This window comes from Antedon bifida, chromosome 10, assembly GCF_963402885.1.
Source record: "Antedon bifida chromosome 10, ecAntBifi1.1, whole genome shotgun sequence".
Classification (NCBI taxonomy): Eukaryota; Metazoa; Echinodermata; class Crinoidea; order Comatulida; family Antedonidae; genus Antedon; species Antedon bifida.
Window position 1 is genome coordinate 18,539,149 of NC_136235.1, and position 18,403 is coordinate 18,557,551.

Below are 18,403 nucleotides of genomic sequence, written 5' to 3' on the forward strand. Positions count from 1 at the left end.
ATTTTATGAGATACATTAGGCCTTAACCAGATTTATTTTATGTACGTGCAGTTCGCGGAGGTATTTTCAGCAATATATAGCAGACACATGGCTTGGAATCAAGATCCGATGCGACATGTGATTGGTCGAAAGTACTCAGTGTTGTAACCGATGAAACAATATTGAAAGGTTGCGCCTCACGTGCATGGTTATCGACATCATGTGCTATGAAACCATGGGTTTAGATAACCTAGGCCTAAAATAACAAAACGATAAAAATTGATATTAATTTTAATTAAAAAAATCGATTGGATTGAACAAGTACAGTACAATTAAAATGTTTTAAACTAAAAATGTTGAGAAATATTTACAATGAGGATAATAATATTAATTATAAAACACTGACAAAAATTAACAATTTAAAACCAGAAACGAACAAATTAAACTTATAGTAAAATGAAATAATTAAACATATCAAATCAAAAATACAACTTTTATAGAAAGTTAATAAAATAGCTCGAAGAACAAATTAAAAATTAACATGTAGGCACTACTTCATTTAAAACGTTCCATAAGTTTGCTTTGAATCGTGTTAAGCCTAATAAAAGTTAATTAAAATGTAATATTTTTTCCTTACGCAATGGAAATACTTTTTATATTTTTTGTGTTAAGATACAGATAAATTTATTGTGTTGGATTTATTAAAAGATGTCATTTATAACGTTTATTTTTCTTTTTAATTAAAAATTTTTTTACAGTATCTATCTAGACCTAGGGGCCTATACTTTATTGATACATAGTCCATATACTGTACCTTAGTTGATGCATGGAGGTATTACAATTAAATTGTCTGTTCATAGTTCGCAGATTCACAAAACTTTGTTTTTCTAAAGCTTCGTTTGGAAATGGTAAACAGTGACATATCAGAATTCTAATATCCGGGAAAGAAGTTTTCCAATGGACCCTTAGGCTATTCTTATTCGTTTTTTAGACCTATACCAAATTATTAGATATTGTAGATTAATTATGTAGTGAGAAAACAGTGTGTCATGATCCACTTATCTTGCCGTGTTTAAAAGCCAGGCATGTAAGAAACAATTATCTCTACTTGGATAAGATTATAGATTTTATTATAATTACTCAAATTTCTGCAGAACCACAAACAATTAGATCATAATCTATAATCTGATTATTGTACTGTAAACAACTATAAACATGTGTTGCTTTGTCAATATGTGTATTGTTCATATCATTTGTTTTCTCTCCTCGAACTTATAACCCAGTTTGAGTTGAAATTTAATTCGTTCATAATTTTATATTTTGCCTTATTGATTATATTATTTGAGAAATGTTTAACAACAGTTTTAGTTGAATTAGCCTATCATGTGAATTATTTCTACTTGTTAAAAAGAATATTTTAGTATATCGCCATGTTTATTATATTCTTACAAAGTATATTGTTTTTATAGACTAGACGTAATTAGCTTGTAGGTTTGTTTCGTTCCATTACGGTACCCACCGATTCTCGGTACTGTATCTGTTTCCGAAGTATCATAGGAAAGTTGGTGTTTAACATGTATTTATAGTGTACTAATAACCCTAAGCCTGCAATACAGGCACAACGTGTGATATAATAAGATGCTGTATTACCAAATATTCCTATGATAATTCGGAAATAGATAGTATATGTGGCGATACAGCACTTGGAATCGGGTGGAAATATTGTAATTTGATATTCAATGGAGAAGAAAATAATGTATTGAATTGAATGAATTGAAAATTCTATTCAGAGCCATTGATGAACTTGGTAGCCGTGACACTGTTATTAGTAACACTCTCACAGCGCTGTTGAACCTCCTATTCAATAGAATGACATTTAAATATTATAAAGATAAAAATAGACTTACAAGAAACTTTGGGGAATTGGGGGAACTATTCAAGAATTCACAATTGATTGATTTAACGCAATCATTCTCTTCAAAGAACTTTATTGTTCTTTTCAAAAAACAGAAATTTTCTATAGAATAGCATGCCATAGTAAATTGTAACACTTGTAAGTTGTAATTTACTTACGTCGATGTATTTTAAGATAACTTAGTTCCCCACTTCACTTTTTACGCAAATGGTTTCATTGAAATCTGTTTGAGGTTTTATTATTATTTTTCTAAATAAATAGATCTTTTAAATGCCACTTAATCCGTTCCGCTCTTGAGAGCTTTATAAACAGTTAGTGTCTTAGTAAGCGACATTGGAAATTGAAACTGCTAGACGCCTATATGTGAAAGCATACTATATACAATATCTATACACAAATGGAATTCATGCCAAAGCCTGGTAGAATCTATCGACCACATATGTTTTGGTCGAAGGAGGCCTTTGATACAAAGTAAGTAGGCTGTAGTCACTTAAAAGCTATAGAACTGAAGCGCAGCATGGTTCTGATTTTATTTATTTACATGCAGTTATTCTCACCATAATACAATAGTAGGGCCTGAACAAGTTTTTTAGATTAAGCCCGTAAATCCATAATATTTTGATTGAACTAACGTTGTTACACTGAGCGTCCAGCCTAAAAGAACTATATCAGCAGTTATAAACGGGAAAGACATTTAATCCAATTTCGGTATATTCATTGATTGTAAACCAGTATATCGTTTCAAGACATATCAATACTGTATACTAAACGAAACCAGAGAAAAATGTTTTCACAATTTCGGTATTATAAGTTATCTATTGTCAATCAGTCCTAGGATGGTGATATTTCGTTCAACCACAATTGAATTCCGAATTACATTAACGTTTTAATTTACGTTCGTTCTTATTTGGACTCTAACCACTTATTAAAGTTTATAGATCATGCTCTAACATTGTCTTACCTGAGATAACTATATTTGTCTCAGCCTAGATCTTATATGTAGGCCTAGTACGTTGTATTTCATCATTATCGATAGAAAGAATTAAGGTACTTTGTAGCGGTCGTTTAATCGACAACAAAGAGGTATTGTTACATACATAACGACCCTCTATAATTTTTGCTTTTCTGGTATTCTATTAATAAAAGCAATTTCATGAGTGTTTGAAAATCTATCATGTAATCTAAATTTAAGAGCATTCTAAAACAGATTCTATTGTATACCTTACAGTTGTGGTTATTGAATGTGCGGCCATGACCTATTTAGCTAATTTTGTTGTCGTATTGTACAATGTTTTTCTAAACTTATCGAAAATGTATCTGTTGATTCTTTTGTCATTAGACGTGTTTAAATATATTATAAACACATCAGGTATAGAACATGAATTCTACACCGCCCGGTGATATACTGAAATTTAATTAATTAATTTTAAACGATGAAAATGAGGAAATATATACACACAATCATTCATCAACAATCCACCTGAAGTTCAGCCTTGTACCGTATCGTCATTGACTGTAGTTTGTCTCATTCAATCCGTGTTATGCAGGGTATAAAGACACGGATGTTTAGATTCGTCGAATTTGTACTTGAAATAGGTCAGTTAGGCCTAAATATTTCCTGATAAAACGTATGTCGACATTATCGGAAGTTGCTGATTCATTAAAACGATACTGCGAAACAATACTAAATAATAGGCCTACGTTCATTTATATTTCTAATAAGCTGATTTTAATCAAGGTATTACTAGATTGACCTACTTGCGGAATCTACAGTAAAGCAGCTATAAGTCCCCGAAACTTATTTTACCTACCAGCATTGTGGTGATTCGAAAGGCACACCATAAAGTTGTCGGACCCGGATCACCTGCCCCGGGGGTTTCCATGCCTTGGAATTTCTATAAATATTTTCGGGAATGTCGGATCGGAGGCATGGAATCATGTTGGATTGTAATGTTTACTTTAAATTGATCATGACGTCAATTAATTGATTTTTTTTTTTAATATTATTTTTATTAAAGACAGAATAAATGGTTATACCATAGTTCTAGAATGACAACTTTTTAAATTTCTTTTGTTTTATGTAAGGTAATGTATGTTTCATTTAACGTCGATCGTTGTCGTCCTCGTGTGTTGTTAGAGTTGTTAATTAACAACTAATAGGCCTACCTGTATACTTGCTTTTAAATATTGTTTTTAAAACATGGCAGACTATACTACTAGACAATTGCTTTTGTCTAAATATTGGCTACACTAACCTACGCAATAATAAACTCTGACTCCGAATGGTAAATATCGGTTAAAGGTTTTAATAGATATAGTAACCACATAATCCAATTCAATTCAACTTTTTTTTATCTACGTCTATTAGTGAATATTAATATTAAAATTAATAATTAAACAGATAATAATAGTGATATTATGAATAAAACAAACTTTGTTAACTGATACTGAACAGAAAGTTATACAGTTGTTTGATGGAGTCTTAAGCGTTTAACCATCTTTGTGACACATTTATGTGACCCACGAACACGAAATTGTATCGTATACCGTACATAATAAACTCTGCCAATACCTTTCAATATCTACCTACCTACCTCATGTACCTTGTCATCTACCTTTGGCAGGTCCATGACAGTCTTCTTTCTCCATACCACTCTTCTTAGTTCTTCTTTCAGTTCCGAATATGCTTTTTAAAAATCTATCAATCATAGCTATCCTTTTCCTTCCTCTTCTTTTTTACCTTCATATCTTCCCTGTTGTATCACATTTTCAACAATCCTCCTTCCGTAAACGTATATCGGATAATAAGATTTTATGTTACAGAAAATATTTGTAAAATATCGTCTTCCCTAAATACATAAGAATTCTTAGAAATATAATTATTATACCACCGTAGTATTCAGGCTGAAATCAGAATCAAGAATATTCACACCTGAGTCATAATGTATATAATTGGGTCTTACTTTGTTATGCCATAATTTGAGTAGGCCTATTTGTTTTTCAATTATCTCAACTCAAACTTTAAAAAATGATGTATCAATTTATGTTTCATTAATTACTAAAATTAGTAGCACAATTACGTCATAATATTCATTCATAATTAACCAATCAGTGTTAGAGGCTGATCGTGATATACTTCCAAACATGGAGTTCTGGACACTATGTACGCGATTAAACTCCTAGGAGTGCCAACAACTTCAATTTAACATCCGGGATAAACCAACATTGGTTTTATGTATCTTTTCAAACAAGAAGGAAGTATAATAAATTGATGTTACTGATCACGCACTCACTTTACTATTGTTTGCTTTGAGTGTTTTATCGTGTCGTTGATGTGGAACTGGAGGAAATGTTCCGTAAAAAAGCAAAAAACTTCTTCAAAAGGTAAGTGAATTCCAAACAGCTGTTGGAAAAGCGATTCCTCCTCAATGAACCCATTATATTAGTTTTATCCCAATAAAACCGCTAATTTTTTTGCTGTCGTATTATTATTATGTTAATATTAAGATATATTGTCCCCCTAAAAAAATAATTTTTTAAGATGTTATTGTTGAATATGCCATTTTAATGTCACATAATAGTTATTCACTTTGACCAAAAACTGGATCGAAAAAACAAAATTGTAGAAAAAAGATGTAATTTAAAGCAAAAAATACCTAAATTGTTTCATGTTTTTCGTGGCAAATACATCTTTAAACTATAATGTTGTCATCGTGTAAACATTCTAACATTTCAGGCAAAAGAGAAGACGAAGATCCATCAATCGTTTCGAAAGACCACCATCGTATTCTAAAGTTGTAACAAGTTTTGACCCACCACCGTCATATTTCGGAATAATCGGTACAGCAGTGCCAAAAACGGGAGAAGAGGCTGATTCATTATGTAAATCAATCGAGAGAAAGAAAAAAAGATTGGCAGATGCCCGGAATGCAGAACTTTGTAAAAGGAAAAATCAATGTCTACCTGTGCTAACGCCGATTGATGACCGTACAGAGGAGAGTACACATATGGTGTTGACATTCCCTCATCGACAAAACCAGGCCAGTGATGGTGGTGAAACTCGACGTTCTCCTTTCATACAGACAACGTCATTTGGTCTCAGTAGAATAACAGAAGGTACCATTCTTTATTATAACCCTATTCAATGCACTACGCCTTCTACATGTTTTCTCATGCGCTAATGTTTTTAAAAAATATATTTTCTCTATAATCATAATTGTGTACTGTAAATTTAACATTTTTGTCGAAGTTTAATGACAACGTCAAATGAAAAAAACAAAACATACAAATAAAAAAAATATGAATGTAATGTCCAGGCATATTGACTTTAAATTTGGAGACTTGTCATACTTTTATTCTAAAAATACATAGGCCTATGTCCTATATTGGTGTTTACACTATTGAATTATAAATAGGCCCTAAGGAAATAAGATAAAACATGCCTTTTACATGAGCAAAGTTCATGTAGATCTATCTATATAAACTTTAATTTTAACGTGTTTTTTAATATCTGGTTTACATCCCGTATTAATGCATCATTTTCAGTTTTCAAATCATAATTGTTTTGATTACTTTGTTTTTGCAGTTTCAAATGTCTCTCGGCCGTCGTCCCAACCGTCTTCTATTCCACACCCATCTGTGGACTGGAGGACTAGTCTAGTATGGATTGTCCAATACTGTCTCAAATCAACACTTCAGGCAACCATTTCACATTTTCAGTCAGTGGTACGTCACAACTGTAGGCCAAACTAAAGCTCTGTCTATACTATCAAATTCTATGTGACAAAAATACGATGTATGTATGTATGTATGAACATGAACATATAAGATAATCCAAATAATTTACTTACTCAAACTTATTCCATTTTTCAGTTTTCAAGAGCTTTATTATTGCGATGCACAACCAAAACACCAAAAACCATTAAAGTGTCGGACCTAGATTGTCCAAAACCAATCACATTAAGTGTACATAGATGGGTAGATTTCATAAGTGCTGTGGGTTTCACTATTGAAGGCCCTGGGATAGATACAGATATGTTGCGTACTTCATTGGTGCTCACTGATAAGTTGACAAGAACAGCTATTCAGAGGTTTACAAAACTGCTGTATAATATGTCAAGTAAGTAAAATACATACTTGAGATAAGTTTGTTTAGTATTTTATTATTATTTATAGTATAACGTTAATTTTATCTTTTTATCACAAATATACGGAGAGAAGAAATGTATTATTTTGCTGTAGACGTTAGGGAAGAGCGCTCCACTTCCAGGCTCTCTGCTCAACATTACTTTATGATATTTTTCATAGTTTGCAACTATTAATAACACTATGTAGGCCCATGATGTATCGGAGCGTCAGGCCTACTACTAGAGGAAAGTCTGTTTTGCGAATACATGGTAACATGTGCGGTAACATTGACGGTGACCATGGAGTGACAGTAGTTACTATTTGCCGCCTGACGATCTGCAACTTTATGTTAGTGTTTTTTAATCATTAGAAAATAATCATTTTAGGCTTATAATTCAAAATACAGTATGTTCCCATGTTTATCGTAAAAATATAACAAACATTTAATTTATTCATAGATATTCCATACGATGTCCTGCGTGTGGTTTTACAATTAACGAAGGAAGAAGGCAAAGAAACACATCAATTTGTAAGTCTTCATTCCCTTGATGATAACAAAATAATTATAACATATTTATGATTTCATGGAATCATCCATAACTGAAAACATTAATATAATTTCAAAACAATTTTTCCATAGAGGAAATAAAACTGCACGTTATTCATTTATTTATTCTGCCTCCTTGATTAAACCATTTTGTTTTTACTTTTTAAATAGTTGTATCATTTCTACGGTCTTCAAGATGGTGACTATCGAGTTGATTCAACACATGCAACATTACGGAATGTTCGACATCACCACCGGCGGCCGTGGCTTTTACTACAGAACCTCGGGTTTTTAGAAATTCACAGTAACCAGAAAACGCACATCACAATTAGAGATGATAGTTTTAAACTTTTAAATAACATCAAATCAACGTTAGAAATACTATGGATTTTGTATTTAGAACGAGAAGCACAGATTTAAAACGTTTTAAAAGAAAATGTGGTATTAACATCATCAGGGTAGTTTGAAATCGAGAAATAAATCTCCGGGATTATGATGAACAATGCTGCTTGGAGAGAGGCCAAACGGCTACGTCGCCCCTGCTATTGTACTTTTCAGTGTAATTTCTAATGTTACATTGTATGTATAATATACTGTGTAAATAAAACAAAGTTTTTGAGCCTACGCAAATCCCACGCAAATGAATTCACAAAAATTAGACCACAGCTCGACTGACAGTGAAGTGAGAGCCAAAATCAAAGATCTTTGGCAAAATTATAAAGGCGGCAGAGGGCATGCTATTGAATATTTCGGCCCATATTGAAGATCAGATGACTCGAGATTTTAATAAGCCTTTTCAACATATTGATTACATACAGACATAATTACAACATAAAGCAAGTCATACTTCTTGAATAAATAATATTAACATTTAATTAAGTGGTTTATGTTTTGTTTAATTAGATCGGCCTAATCGGGGAGTTCTACTTCCTGGCCTAGTCCTAATCGTAATATATTGTACCAATGTAATGTAAATATATTATACATACTGTTGTCATTTATTTCGCTATAAATAGGCAAATATAGCAAAAAGTAAGAAGATTTAATTTTATAAGAATTAATTGATTAATTTGTATAATATTGTATTATTAAATATAAAACTTTATTTTCGATATTAATATTCTATGTATCGCACGATACGCATTTAAAAAATAAACCAATCCACACATTAAAACAAAACCTAAGTGTTATTAATCAACCAATTCCTTGGTAGTATAGTGGAGAGTATCTCCGCCTGTCACGCGGAAGACCGGGGTTCAATTCCCCGCCAGGGAGAGATAATTTTTTGGCGACTTAATTCATTAATATGCTACTCAATACATTATTTGTACTCTTCTCATGTGTTTAATTTGTTTTTTTTTTAAATATTTGTATATTTTTATCTATCATAGTTTAGATATTGCAATAAAGTGAAAAGATTGAAAATTGATATATCGATAATCGTACAATTATTATTTATTATTTGTTATTGATCCAGATACAAGAACACTGTTTTTAGGAACTGACATATTTATTAATGTAGCAAAAGATATATGAATCATGAAAAAATGTAATAACAATATATAAAAGCACCTTTTTACAGAAGAAGCCCGTTTGGACCACTTCTACTAAGTGAATTAAAATTTAGGGGCCGAATCGACTTTCGTTAACTTTATCCTCTATATTATTGCACAATGTAAATAAATTTTACTGTGGCCATTTATTTCGCATTTGAAAAATAATGAACAATCAACACATTAAAAAAAACTTAAGTGCCATTTAAACAACCAATTCCTTGGTAGTATAGTGGTGAGTATCTCCGCCTGTCACGCGGAAGACCGGGGTTCAATTCCCCGCCAGGGAGAGTTTCTTTTTTGGCGACTCAATTCATTAATATGCAACTCAATGCATTATTTGTACTCTTCTCATGTGTTTAATTTGTTTTTTTTTTAAATATTTATATATTTTTATCTATCATAGTTTAGATGATGCAATAAAGTGAAAAGATTGAAAATTGATATATCATTCACCGTTTTATAAGAATTATTGATTAATCATAATTGCAATATATTGTATTATGTATTAAATTAAATTAATTAAATTTATTTTCGAAATTATTAATTATATGTATATCGCGGGATACACATTTAAAAAATAAAACAATTCACCCATTAAAACAAAACCGAAATGCTATTGAATCAACCAATTCCTTGGTAGTATAGTGGAGAGTATCTCCGCCTGTCACGCGGAAGACCGGGGTTCAATTCCCCGCCAGGGAGAGTTAATTTTTTGGCGACTCAATCATTACTATGCTACTCAATGCATTATTTGTACTCTTCTCATGTGTTTAATTTGTTTTTGCTAAATGTTTATATATATTTTTATCTATCATAGTTTATGATGCAATAAAGTGAACATTTATATTAATCGATCATCGTACTTAAATGTATTATTTGTTATTGATCCAGATACAAGAACACTGTTTTTAGGGACTGAAATATTTATTAATGTAGCAAAAGATAAATGATTCGTGAAACATGTAATAGCAATATTTAAAAGCACCTTTGTACGGAAGAATTTGGACCACTAGTGTAGTGAATTAAAATTTAGGGTCCGATCGACCTTTATCCTCGATGACCACATTTGCCTTCCATACATTCCGGTCACGCTTGACTTATTTCACCACGAATATCTTTTTCGCGGATGTCCATGTGGTGGATGTTTGTCGTATGTTTTGTCTGTTTTTATTGCTATAATTTGTTGTAAACAAGCTGACCATCATCATGGTGAAGACACAATTACAGAAGAAAAATATAAATAGAATTAAGAAATCTAATAGCAGTACAAATCCTGGTAAGTGGGTTAACTCTATAATAGTTCTAAACTAGGGTAGGCCTCCTAGTTCAAGTGGGCTAGCTAGTACTAGTAGAGCGGCCGCTAGAGGCCCAGTGCCAGGCCCAGCGCCCGGTGAGAGGCCTAGCCTCCTATAGCTAAGGCCCTAGCTAAGTAGGGCCTAGTAATATGCTTACACATTCAGCTAGGCCTACCTGCCTTGAACCAGGCTAGAGTAGGCCCAGTTCAGTTACCTGTAATATAGAGGATATTAATTATTATTATTATTTATTAATTATATATTATTAATTTTGTGATGAGTCTAGGCTAGGCCTATTAATATATTTGTTTGTGTTTAGTATAAGTAGGCCTTGCCTCATCTGTATCTTTTTACATTATTATATAGACCGAGAAAAAGGATGTGGAGGAAGGAACATGAGGGACAAGGCCACTATAAAACGGCTGAATATGTACCGTGGTGGAAAAGCTCAAAGGTACTGTACCAGTGTCCACATCAGTAGGCCCAGACAATAAACATATGCACCGCACAGTAGCACTGAAGTCATATATAACCATTGCACTGCCATTGAATATTTAACACATAAATGAATGGTTATGATGAGCGCAATAGTACAAATAACTTCATGAGTTGAAAATGAAAGATGAAAAGTTCTATTTTCACGAGGTGAAGCTAAAAAAGTAAAGGAATAAAATGTGTGCAGTATAAAAGTTCTGAGGGACTATAATTGTATTATATTAATAAATGATGTTAATTTTAATTGAAATAGAGAAAGTACTGAGCCAAAATTATAGCGTGGAAATTTGCTCCTAAATTAGATTATACTTTGTCATATATGGTATATATTTTTTAGAAATCGGCAGGGAAAGATAGTGAAAGCAGCCGCCTTCCAATCAGCTTTGAAACCTGGCACAGTCGCACGAGTTGAGCCTAACCGGCGGTGGTTTGGTGAGTTTATTCCAGTAGTTGCTGTTAAGTTAATAACCCATAGAACTGTTCATTCCATTATTCTGTATAATAACAATATAAAATAAATGTAATATAAAGGTTTGAGTATGCTTTCTAACTTGTATAAAATGTGCCTAAAACTGTACATAAAATAAAATAATAACTGTAATGCAACCACAATAGTTCAATACTGTCTCCACCAATTGACTCATGGGTTTAGTTTGGACATGGGGATCAACCTATCTTTTTAATATTGTACAGATACCACATCAACACATCAGTTTTTACTGAAACATTCAGTGTTTGATGAGATGTTAGTCTCTGGTTCTTTAAACTTTTGAAGGTAGAATAAAAGGGGTCATTTTTTTTGCTTGTGAAACTCGTGTGTACCAAGTGCCCCCCTATCCCAGCCTACCTTGCATCTCTGACCATCCAATAAACAACATTAAATTATTCATTTAATAGGTAATACAAGAGTAATTTCACAGGGGGCTTTGCAGAACTTTCAAGAAGAGCTTGGTAAAGTACTAAGAGATCCTTACAAAGTGGTCATGAAACCAACACAACTACCAGTTACCCTCCTACAAGAAAGAGCAAAGGTTTGATTCAAATCAATTTATAAGTATATTATGTAATTCCCTTTCCCATCAATGTCATAGTCTAAAGCCCTGTCTACACTATCAAACTAGTTTGACAAAAGAAGTATGATGTGCCCAAATATGGTAGAGATATGCTTAAATATGGTAGTGATATGACATCATCATGTCCATATATGGTTACATCACATTTTTTCGTCACTTAAACTTAAACGATAGTAGGACTGAGTTTATTAATATTTAGGAATATCTAATTCTAATAGAATAAGCAAAGTAAAGATGCTTTTCCAGTTACTGTACATTGTTTATTTATGAACTGTTTCTTTTGTTTAGCATTCCAGAGTTCATCTGCTAGATACACAGAGCTTTGAAAGCACATTTGGACCAAAAAAACAGCGCAAACGAGTCAATATAAAATTCTCAGATATGTCTGTAAGTAACAACCAAAGAAGTTTCAACTAGAGTCTAAACTCTATGTACAGTATTCTTTTCTATTTTCTATGACAAGAAATTATTTTATTAGATTAATTTTATAGGTACTATCATAAGCAAGTGAGTGGCCGAGCCGTTAAGACAGTGAACTGGGTTCGAAGCTCACTCACTCCATGGTCTGGTGGTAGAGCTTAAGTCTTCTCTGATAAGGACTATAAACCGTAGGTCCAGTGTACACATCTAGCTCTTTAAAGAACCTAATACATCTTTCAAGAGAAGTAGGGGGTTACCCCAGTGTACTAGTACATCACAACCACTGATCATAACTGGGCCTTCTGGGTCGATTCAATTCAACCATGTGCGACTATACTCAAATGAGGTTCTGTACAGTATAGGAAGATGATGATGATTTAAAAATATTATATATGTTCTGATTTATCTTCAAAATTCATTGATATGTGTTAATATGAATATTATTCAATAGGAAATGGCAACTACTGTGGATAAAGCTGTTGATGACTACGACAAAGAGAAAGACAATGATCTGGAAAAGGAGGATGACGATGGGATCAAGGACGAAGTGCGGGATTGGGTTTTTGGAGCGGGCCAATCAAAGAGAATTTGGAACGAGTTATACAAGGCAAGTGTTATGCAAATATCTTGCTGTTCTAACGTATGTCAAGTGTGCTTAGCAAAATCTACCTCTTGAGTTTTCACTGTTGTTAACATACAAGAGATAGGTACCCGTCATTTTAATTGCTAATTGGACCTGCTTAAATTTGCCAAAATGTTTAGTCTGTTATTTTGAAGAAACACTTCAATATCCAGATAGGAAAAAGAAACAATACAAAAATTCAACATTTATATTTTCTATTTTAGGTAGTAGACTCCTCAGATGTTTTGATACAAGTTCTTGATGCAAGAGACCCAATGGGCACAAGATCACAGCACATTGAAAGTTACTTAAAGAAGGAGAAGCCATTTAAACACTTGATCTTTATTTTGAATAAGGTCGACTTGGTACCAACCTGGGTCACAGTGAGTTCACATTACACTATATTTTGTGTATTATTTTAGTGTTTAGACCCTGCAATTAATACATTTCAAAAACTGAAATGCACTTTGAGAAGAGTTGGGACACTCCTATTAAGGGAACACTTTTCCTATGAAAAAATCTTGTCTACACTATTAAGGGGACATATAAGCCTAATCCATCAGGTTTCATCACAGTGTCTACGTATTTCAAACCTGAAGGTATAATGTACCACCTTATCACCAGGATCCAAAAAATGCACTGCACCAATAAAATGGCAAGGATACACTTAAGCTCTGCCTACACTATCAAACTAGTTTGACAAAAAAAAGTGTGATGTGCCTAAATATGGTAGTGATACGCCTAAATATGGTAGTGATAGGACATCATCATGTTCATATATGGGCGCATCACATTTTTTATCACATAATGTTTGATAGTGTAGACAGAGCTTTATTGTGTGTATATAGTGATGTTTACATGTCTCTGTTGTATGTCATTTCAGAAACACTGGGTTGCTGTGTTATCAAGTGAATGCCCCACATTAGCATTCCATGCAAGTGTGAAAAATCCTTTTGGAAAAGGTGCCCTTATCCAACTTTTGCGACAGTTTTCTAAAGTGAGTATAATCGTTTCTACCAATTTTAGTATAAATTTGAAAACATTTTTAAATTTTTTTATTTTAACTTTGGATAAAAAAGAAGGCTAAATTGACAGGAGTAGTGGTGGTAATGTTACAAAAGTAAATACTGTCATAAAAATTGTGTAGATACACCATCAGTCTATATTTTAAACATATCCGATAGACATATACAATATTTTCATTAAAGCAACTGTTCATCTTTTATTTAAATTAGCTCATCTTTTATTTAAATTAGCTCATCTTTTATTTAAATTAGCTCCACATTGACAAAAAGCAGATAAGCGTGGGCTTTATAGGTTACCCGAATGTAGGTAAAAGTTCAATCATCAACACACTGCGCTCAAAGAAAGTTTGCAAAGTTGCACCTATAGCTGGTGAAACCAAAGTTTGGCAGTACATAACCTTGATGCGTCGTATTTACCTCATCGACTGCCCTGGCACAGTCAACCCTACGGGTGACACAGAGACAGAGATTATACTGAAGGGTGTGGTAAGTAGAATTGTACCCAATTCAATTAGAGTTGTAACGTAAGCTCTGTTTACACTATCAAACTAGTTTGACAAAAAAATGTGATATGTCCATATATGGACATGATGATGTCATATCACTACCATATTTGGGTACATCACACTTTTGTTATCAAACTAGTTTGATAGTGGAGACAGAGCTTTAGACAAATCTTTGAATTGTTCCTAAATAAATAATAGAAAAGAATAAGGAAGTTAATGATTTGATAGATTTTAGGTGATTAAATAAAAGCAAATTGCAGCAAAAATGGGCCCAAATTACTGGAATTTCAGTTAAATGGTAATATTTACTATAAAATTTATGAAATGTCTATAATAACTATAATTAAGTTGCTTCTTCATTTCAGGTACGAGTTGAGAATGTTAAATTTCCTGAGGAGCACATCCCAGAGGTGCTACGACGTGTAAAACCAGACTACATCACAAAAACATATCGACTAACACAATGGAAAGATCATATAGATTTTCTAGAACAGCTAGCTCGTAGAAGTGGAAAACTCCTCAAGGTAAATTTTATTTTTGTGGAAAAATGTATAAATAAATGCTCTAAAACTTTCTTTTTTAAGGTTGGTTAATTTTAGTTTTATTAGTACTGTATATCCGCTGGTATAATCCCACCCACTACAACACGAACTTGGGCCAACTTTAGGGGTGGGACTATACTCAGCAAGACCCAGTTCATAAACAAAATAATTGGTAAGCATTTCTTGTAAAAACTCATCTGAACTAGAGAGAGGCCTACAGCTAGACCAAAAGCCAATACTGGGACTATATCCGGAGATATGCCTGTTCGTGAAATCAGACATAAAATAGGGGTGGGATTAGACCCAAAGTTGGATTATACCCGAGGATATACAGTATATTTTTATTTATGAGCATACTATAGTACTGTAATTACTTACAATTGATTTTATCTTACAGAAAGGAGAGCCTGACATCAGTACAGTTGCTAAGATGGTGCTAAATGATTGGCAACGGGGCAAGATACCTTTCTATGTTAGACCGCAACATAGTGATGATAAAACGGTTAGTCTTTGCTTGTTTGATTATCATTTTTCTTTTGTTGTTATTCGAATTAAAATCATGTTTGAAATTTGAATACAGTAAAGTACCACTCTTTGTGGAAACTTTCACATTAAAACGAACAAGGGGAAATATATGTTTTAACTCCTATTCAGAAGGTAGTCCTATTAAAAGTAGTTTGATAAGTCACAAAGGTGTCCCCCTCAATATGGGTTCTACTATATACTGATTATAATACTCTTTCTCAATTTGTATATTTTATAGCAATTGCCTTCAAAGAAAGAAGAGAAAGTCCACTCAAACTTTATTGAGTTTGTTAAAGCAACAGATGCCACTGCAAAGAATGATATTGAGGAACAGTCTTCTGTAGAGAGTGCTATCAAAGAAAAGGAAACTAGAAAGAATAAAAAGAAATCTAAACAAGTAGCTGGCGTTGTCCAAGACTTTTCTCAAATCAATGTTGGGCCGAAATTTAATTTTGATGATAAAACACCGGACTTTGTAGAAAACGATACCGTGATGGAGACCAATGAAAGGGTTTCAGATTTAGAGAATGATGATGAAAGTGCAGGAACGTCTCGAAGGAAAGCGGTAAACGTGAAAGACAAGAAGAAACGAGGGAAGACCGTTAAAGGTGCTGTAGAAGTAAGCCTTGAAGATTTCCAAGGTAAAGACAAACGAAAAAGAGAGGGAGGAGTGATAGCTGGTGTAAGTGCCTTCCTTAGCAACAAGAATCAGGAAGAGATGAAGGCAGTCAAAGAGATGAAGCAGAGCAGGAGTAAAAACCAACAAGAGAAAGGTAACTTTAGACAGCTTGCAACCATTTGATTGATTACGTCCATTGTTTTGATCTGTCAACATTTTTGTACAGTACATTGCACGTTTCAGGTTAAATAGCCCATTCCATCTTTCATCACCTGAACACACAGTCTCTCCACACATAAACATTCATTATTTGTAAAATTAACAGTTTGCACCCTGTATGTATTCTTGTCATTTTTTTCTCTCCCAAATTTGGATAGCATAGGTCTGCAATACAAGTTGTGTCTTGTGTATGGTGTATCCTGGTGTAACTATGTGAACTTGTTTCTGAAATGAAAACTTTTCTACACTAAAGCTCTGTGTACACTATCAAACTTATGTGGACAAAAAAAATGTGATATGCCCATATATAGACATGATAATGTCATATCACTACCATATTTGAGCATATCTCTACCATATTTGGGCATATCACACCTTTTTTTTTATCAAACTAGTTTGATAGTGTATACAGAGCTTTACAGATAGCGAGATTATGTGCTGGTATAACTCCTAGTAAACAATTTTACTCTATACAGAATCAGCTGTCCAAACAGTGAAAACATCAAAGAAACGCAAGCATGATGATGACAACAGTGATGATGATGTTGACGTAAACCTCACATCAAAACAGGTATGTACTTTTATACTTAATTTTGAGATGATGGACACAATGCAAAAACCGTCTCAGATATGTACTCAAGCTGTCTCAGATATCCCACAAAACGTAGTTAACATTATAGTGGAACCCTATGGAATTTTTTCTAAATTGAGGGTTTTTAATCGAATTTCGAATTCCAAAAGTAGTATTAACCATTGTACTGTACTCCATTGGCTTTTTTTTTCCTTTTTCAGAGGAGAAATCTTGAAAGAAAACAGAAAGAGAAGAAGATAGGAACACACTTTTACAAAGTAACAAACGTGAAAAACAGGAATAAAAGAAGCAAAAAGTCATAGGTCAAATGTGAAATATGAAGACAAATGTAAACTATCCAGTCTTAGCTGTCCATTAAGACAACTGGTGTAAATAGCATTTCATTTTATGTTTATAATGATCTGACCCAACAGAGATACTATGATCATTTGATATGATAAAGGCCAAATCTGAGATACTGTAAAGGCCAATGTACACAGGCGAGCAGTAACGGTAATAAAACTATGTTATCCAAGTTATTCCTTATGACCTTTTACATAAAGGGTGGAGCAGACAGGCGGTTTCTGCTGAGGATAGATACAGATTCTACATGAAATAAGCTACGCGGTTTTCGGCTTATCATTACCGCTCGTCTGTGTAAATTAGCCTTAAGCCATCATGATCATCTAATATATGGACTTACCAGAATTCAAATAATGTACTAATGTTGCTATTCAGCATGTAAAGACAACCAGCACATGGACAATGAATAATGAAGTGCTTGATTTTATTACAGAAATATATAGAATAAACAAGTTGACATACTGTACTATAATTCATGGATGGAATTTAAGTAAAGATATTAAATACTGTACTATAAATAAAACTTACTATAAATAGTATACAATTTAGTTTCATGATTTAGTTCATGTGCATATTACCTAATACATTATGTCTAAAGATAAACTAATCTAGTCAAAATAGCTATTTTTTACTAGTTTTATATATGCGCAATATATGGCGAAATTTTGACCATTTTTTTATGGCTCTATAAGATGATGATAATACAATATATGCGCATATATGGCAATATTATCGCATAATTATTGAATTTAAAAAAGTGGTCATTTTCGAAAAAATCCCTGTACAGGGATATTTTTGAAAAATGTTGAAATTTCGACCCTTTTATTTTTTGACATAACTAGTTACTATGGCTCTATAAGATGATGATAACACAATATATGGCAATATTATTGCATAAATATTGAATTTTAAAAAGAGGATATTTTGGACATTTTTCGAAAAAATCCCTGTACTATAGCGCAGGGAAATTTTCGAAAAATGGCCAAATTTCGACCCCTTTATTT

General features: G+C 32.9%; 2 protein-coding genes and 3 non-coding genes across 5 annotated transcripts; all 5 read left to right on the plus strand.

The window, feature by feature from the left end:
* The first annotated feature begins 5,215 nt into the window (after positions 1 to 5,215).
* Positions 5,216 to 8,856, plus strand: LOC144853585 (uncharacterized). The gene is made up of 6 exons (XM_078711298.1): positions 5,216 to 5,278; positions 5,631 to 6,010; positions 6,480 to 6,619; positions 6,767 to 7,013; positions 7,480 to 7,550; positions 7,740 to 8,856. The coding sequence occupies exons 1-6, from the start codon at positions 5,244 to 5,246 to the stop codon at positions 7,986 to 7,988; spliced, it is 1,122 nt and encodes a 373-aa protein (XP_078567424.1). The 5' UTR covers positions 5,216 to 5,243; the 3' UTR covers positions 7,989 to 8,856.
* Positions 8,772 to 8,843, plus strand: Trnad-guc (transfer RNA aspartic acid (anticodon GUC)). The gene has a single exon. It is a non-coding gene; the product is annotated as a tRNA-Asp (tRNA).
* A 483-nt stretch (positions 8,857 to 9,339) lies between the features above and the next one.
* On the plus strand, positions 9,340 to 9,411 carry Trnad-guc (transfer RNA aspartic acid (anticodon GUC)). Its single transcript has one exon. It is a non-coding gene; the product is annotated as a tRNA-Asp (tRNA).
* A 343-nt stretch (positions 9,412 to 9,754) lies between these two features.
* Positions 9,755 to 9,826, plus strand: Trnad-guc (transfer RNA aspartic acid (anticodon GUC)). Its single transcript has one exon. It is a non-coding gene; the product is annotated as a tRNA-Asp (tRNA).
* A 427-nt stretch (positions 9,827 to 10,253) lies between these two features.
* On the plus strand, positions 10,254 to 17,943 carry LOC144853591 (uncharacterized). The gene is made up of 14 exons (XM_078711313.1): positions 10,254 to 10,400; positions 10,786 to 10,873; positions 11,252 to 11,346; positions 11,812 to 11,945; positions 12,276 to 12,374; positions 12,859 to 13,018; positions 13,258 to 13,412; positions 13,913 to 14,026; positions 14,307 to 14,540; positions 14,926 to 15,084; positions 15,500 to 15,604; positions 15,866 to 16,400; positions 16,942 to 17,036; positions 17,258 to 17,943. Exons 1-14 carry the CDS (start codon positions 10,331 to 10,333, stop codon positions 17,357 to 17,359), a joined length of 2,145 nt encoding a protein of 714 aa, XP_078567439.1. The 5' UTR covers positions 10,254 to 10,330; the 3' UTR covers positions 17,360 to 17,943.
* The last annotated feature ends 460 nt before the right edge of the window (positions 17,944 to 18,403 follow it).

What these genes read in the sequence shown, in the direction of transcription:
- LOC144853585 (XM_078711298.1), top strand. Translation starts at nt 5,244, where the DNA reads ATGTTCCGTAAAAAAGCAAAAAACTTCTTCAAAAG. An exon ending in GCAAAAAACTTCTTCAAAAG is followed by an intron (nt 5,279 to 5,630) that starts GTAAGTGAATTC and finishes CTAACATTTCAG; the next exon opens with GCAAAAGAGAAGACGAAGAT. An exon ending in TCTCAGTAGAATAACAGAAG is followed by an intron (nt 6,011 to 6,479) that starts GTACCATTCTTT and finishes TTGTTTTTGCAG; the next exon opens with TTTCAAATGTCTCTCGGCCG.
- LOC144853591 (XM_078711313.1), top strand. Translation starts at nt 10,331, where the DNA reads ATGGTGAAGACACAATTACAGAAGAAAAATATAAATAGAATTAAGAAA. An exon ending in GCCTAACCGGCGGTGGTTTG is followed by an intron (nt 11,347 to 11,811) that starts GTGAGTTTATTC and finishes TTCATTTAATAG; the next exon opens with GTAATACAAGAGTAATTTCA. An exon ending in TAAAATTCTCAGATATGTCT is followed by an intron (nt 12,375 to 12,858) that starts GTAAGTAACAAC and finishes ATTATTCAATAG; the next exon opens with GAAATGGCAACTACTGTGGA.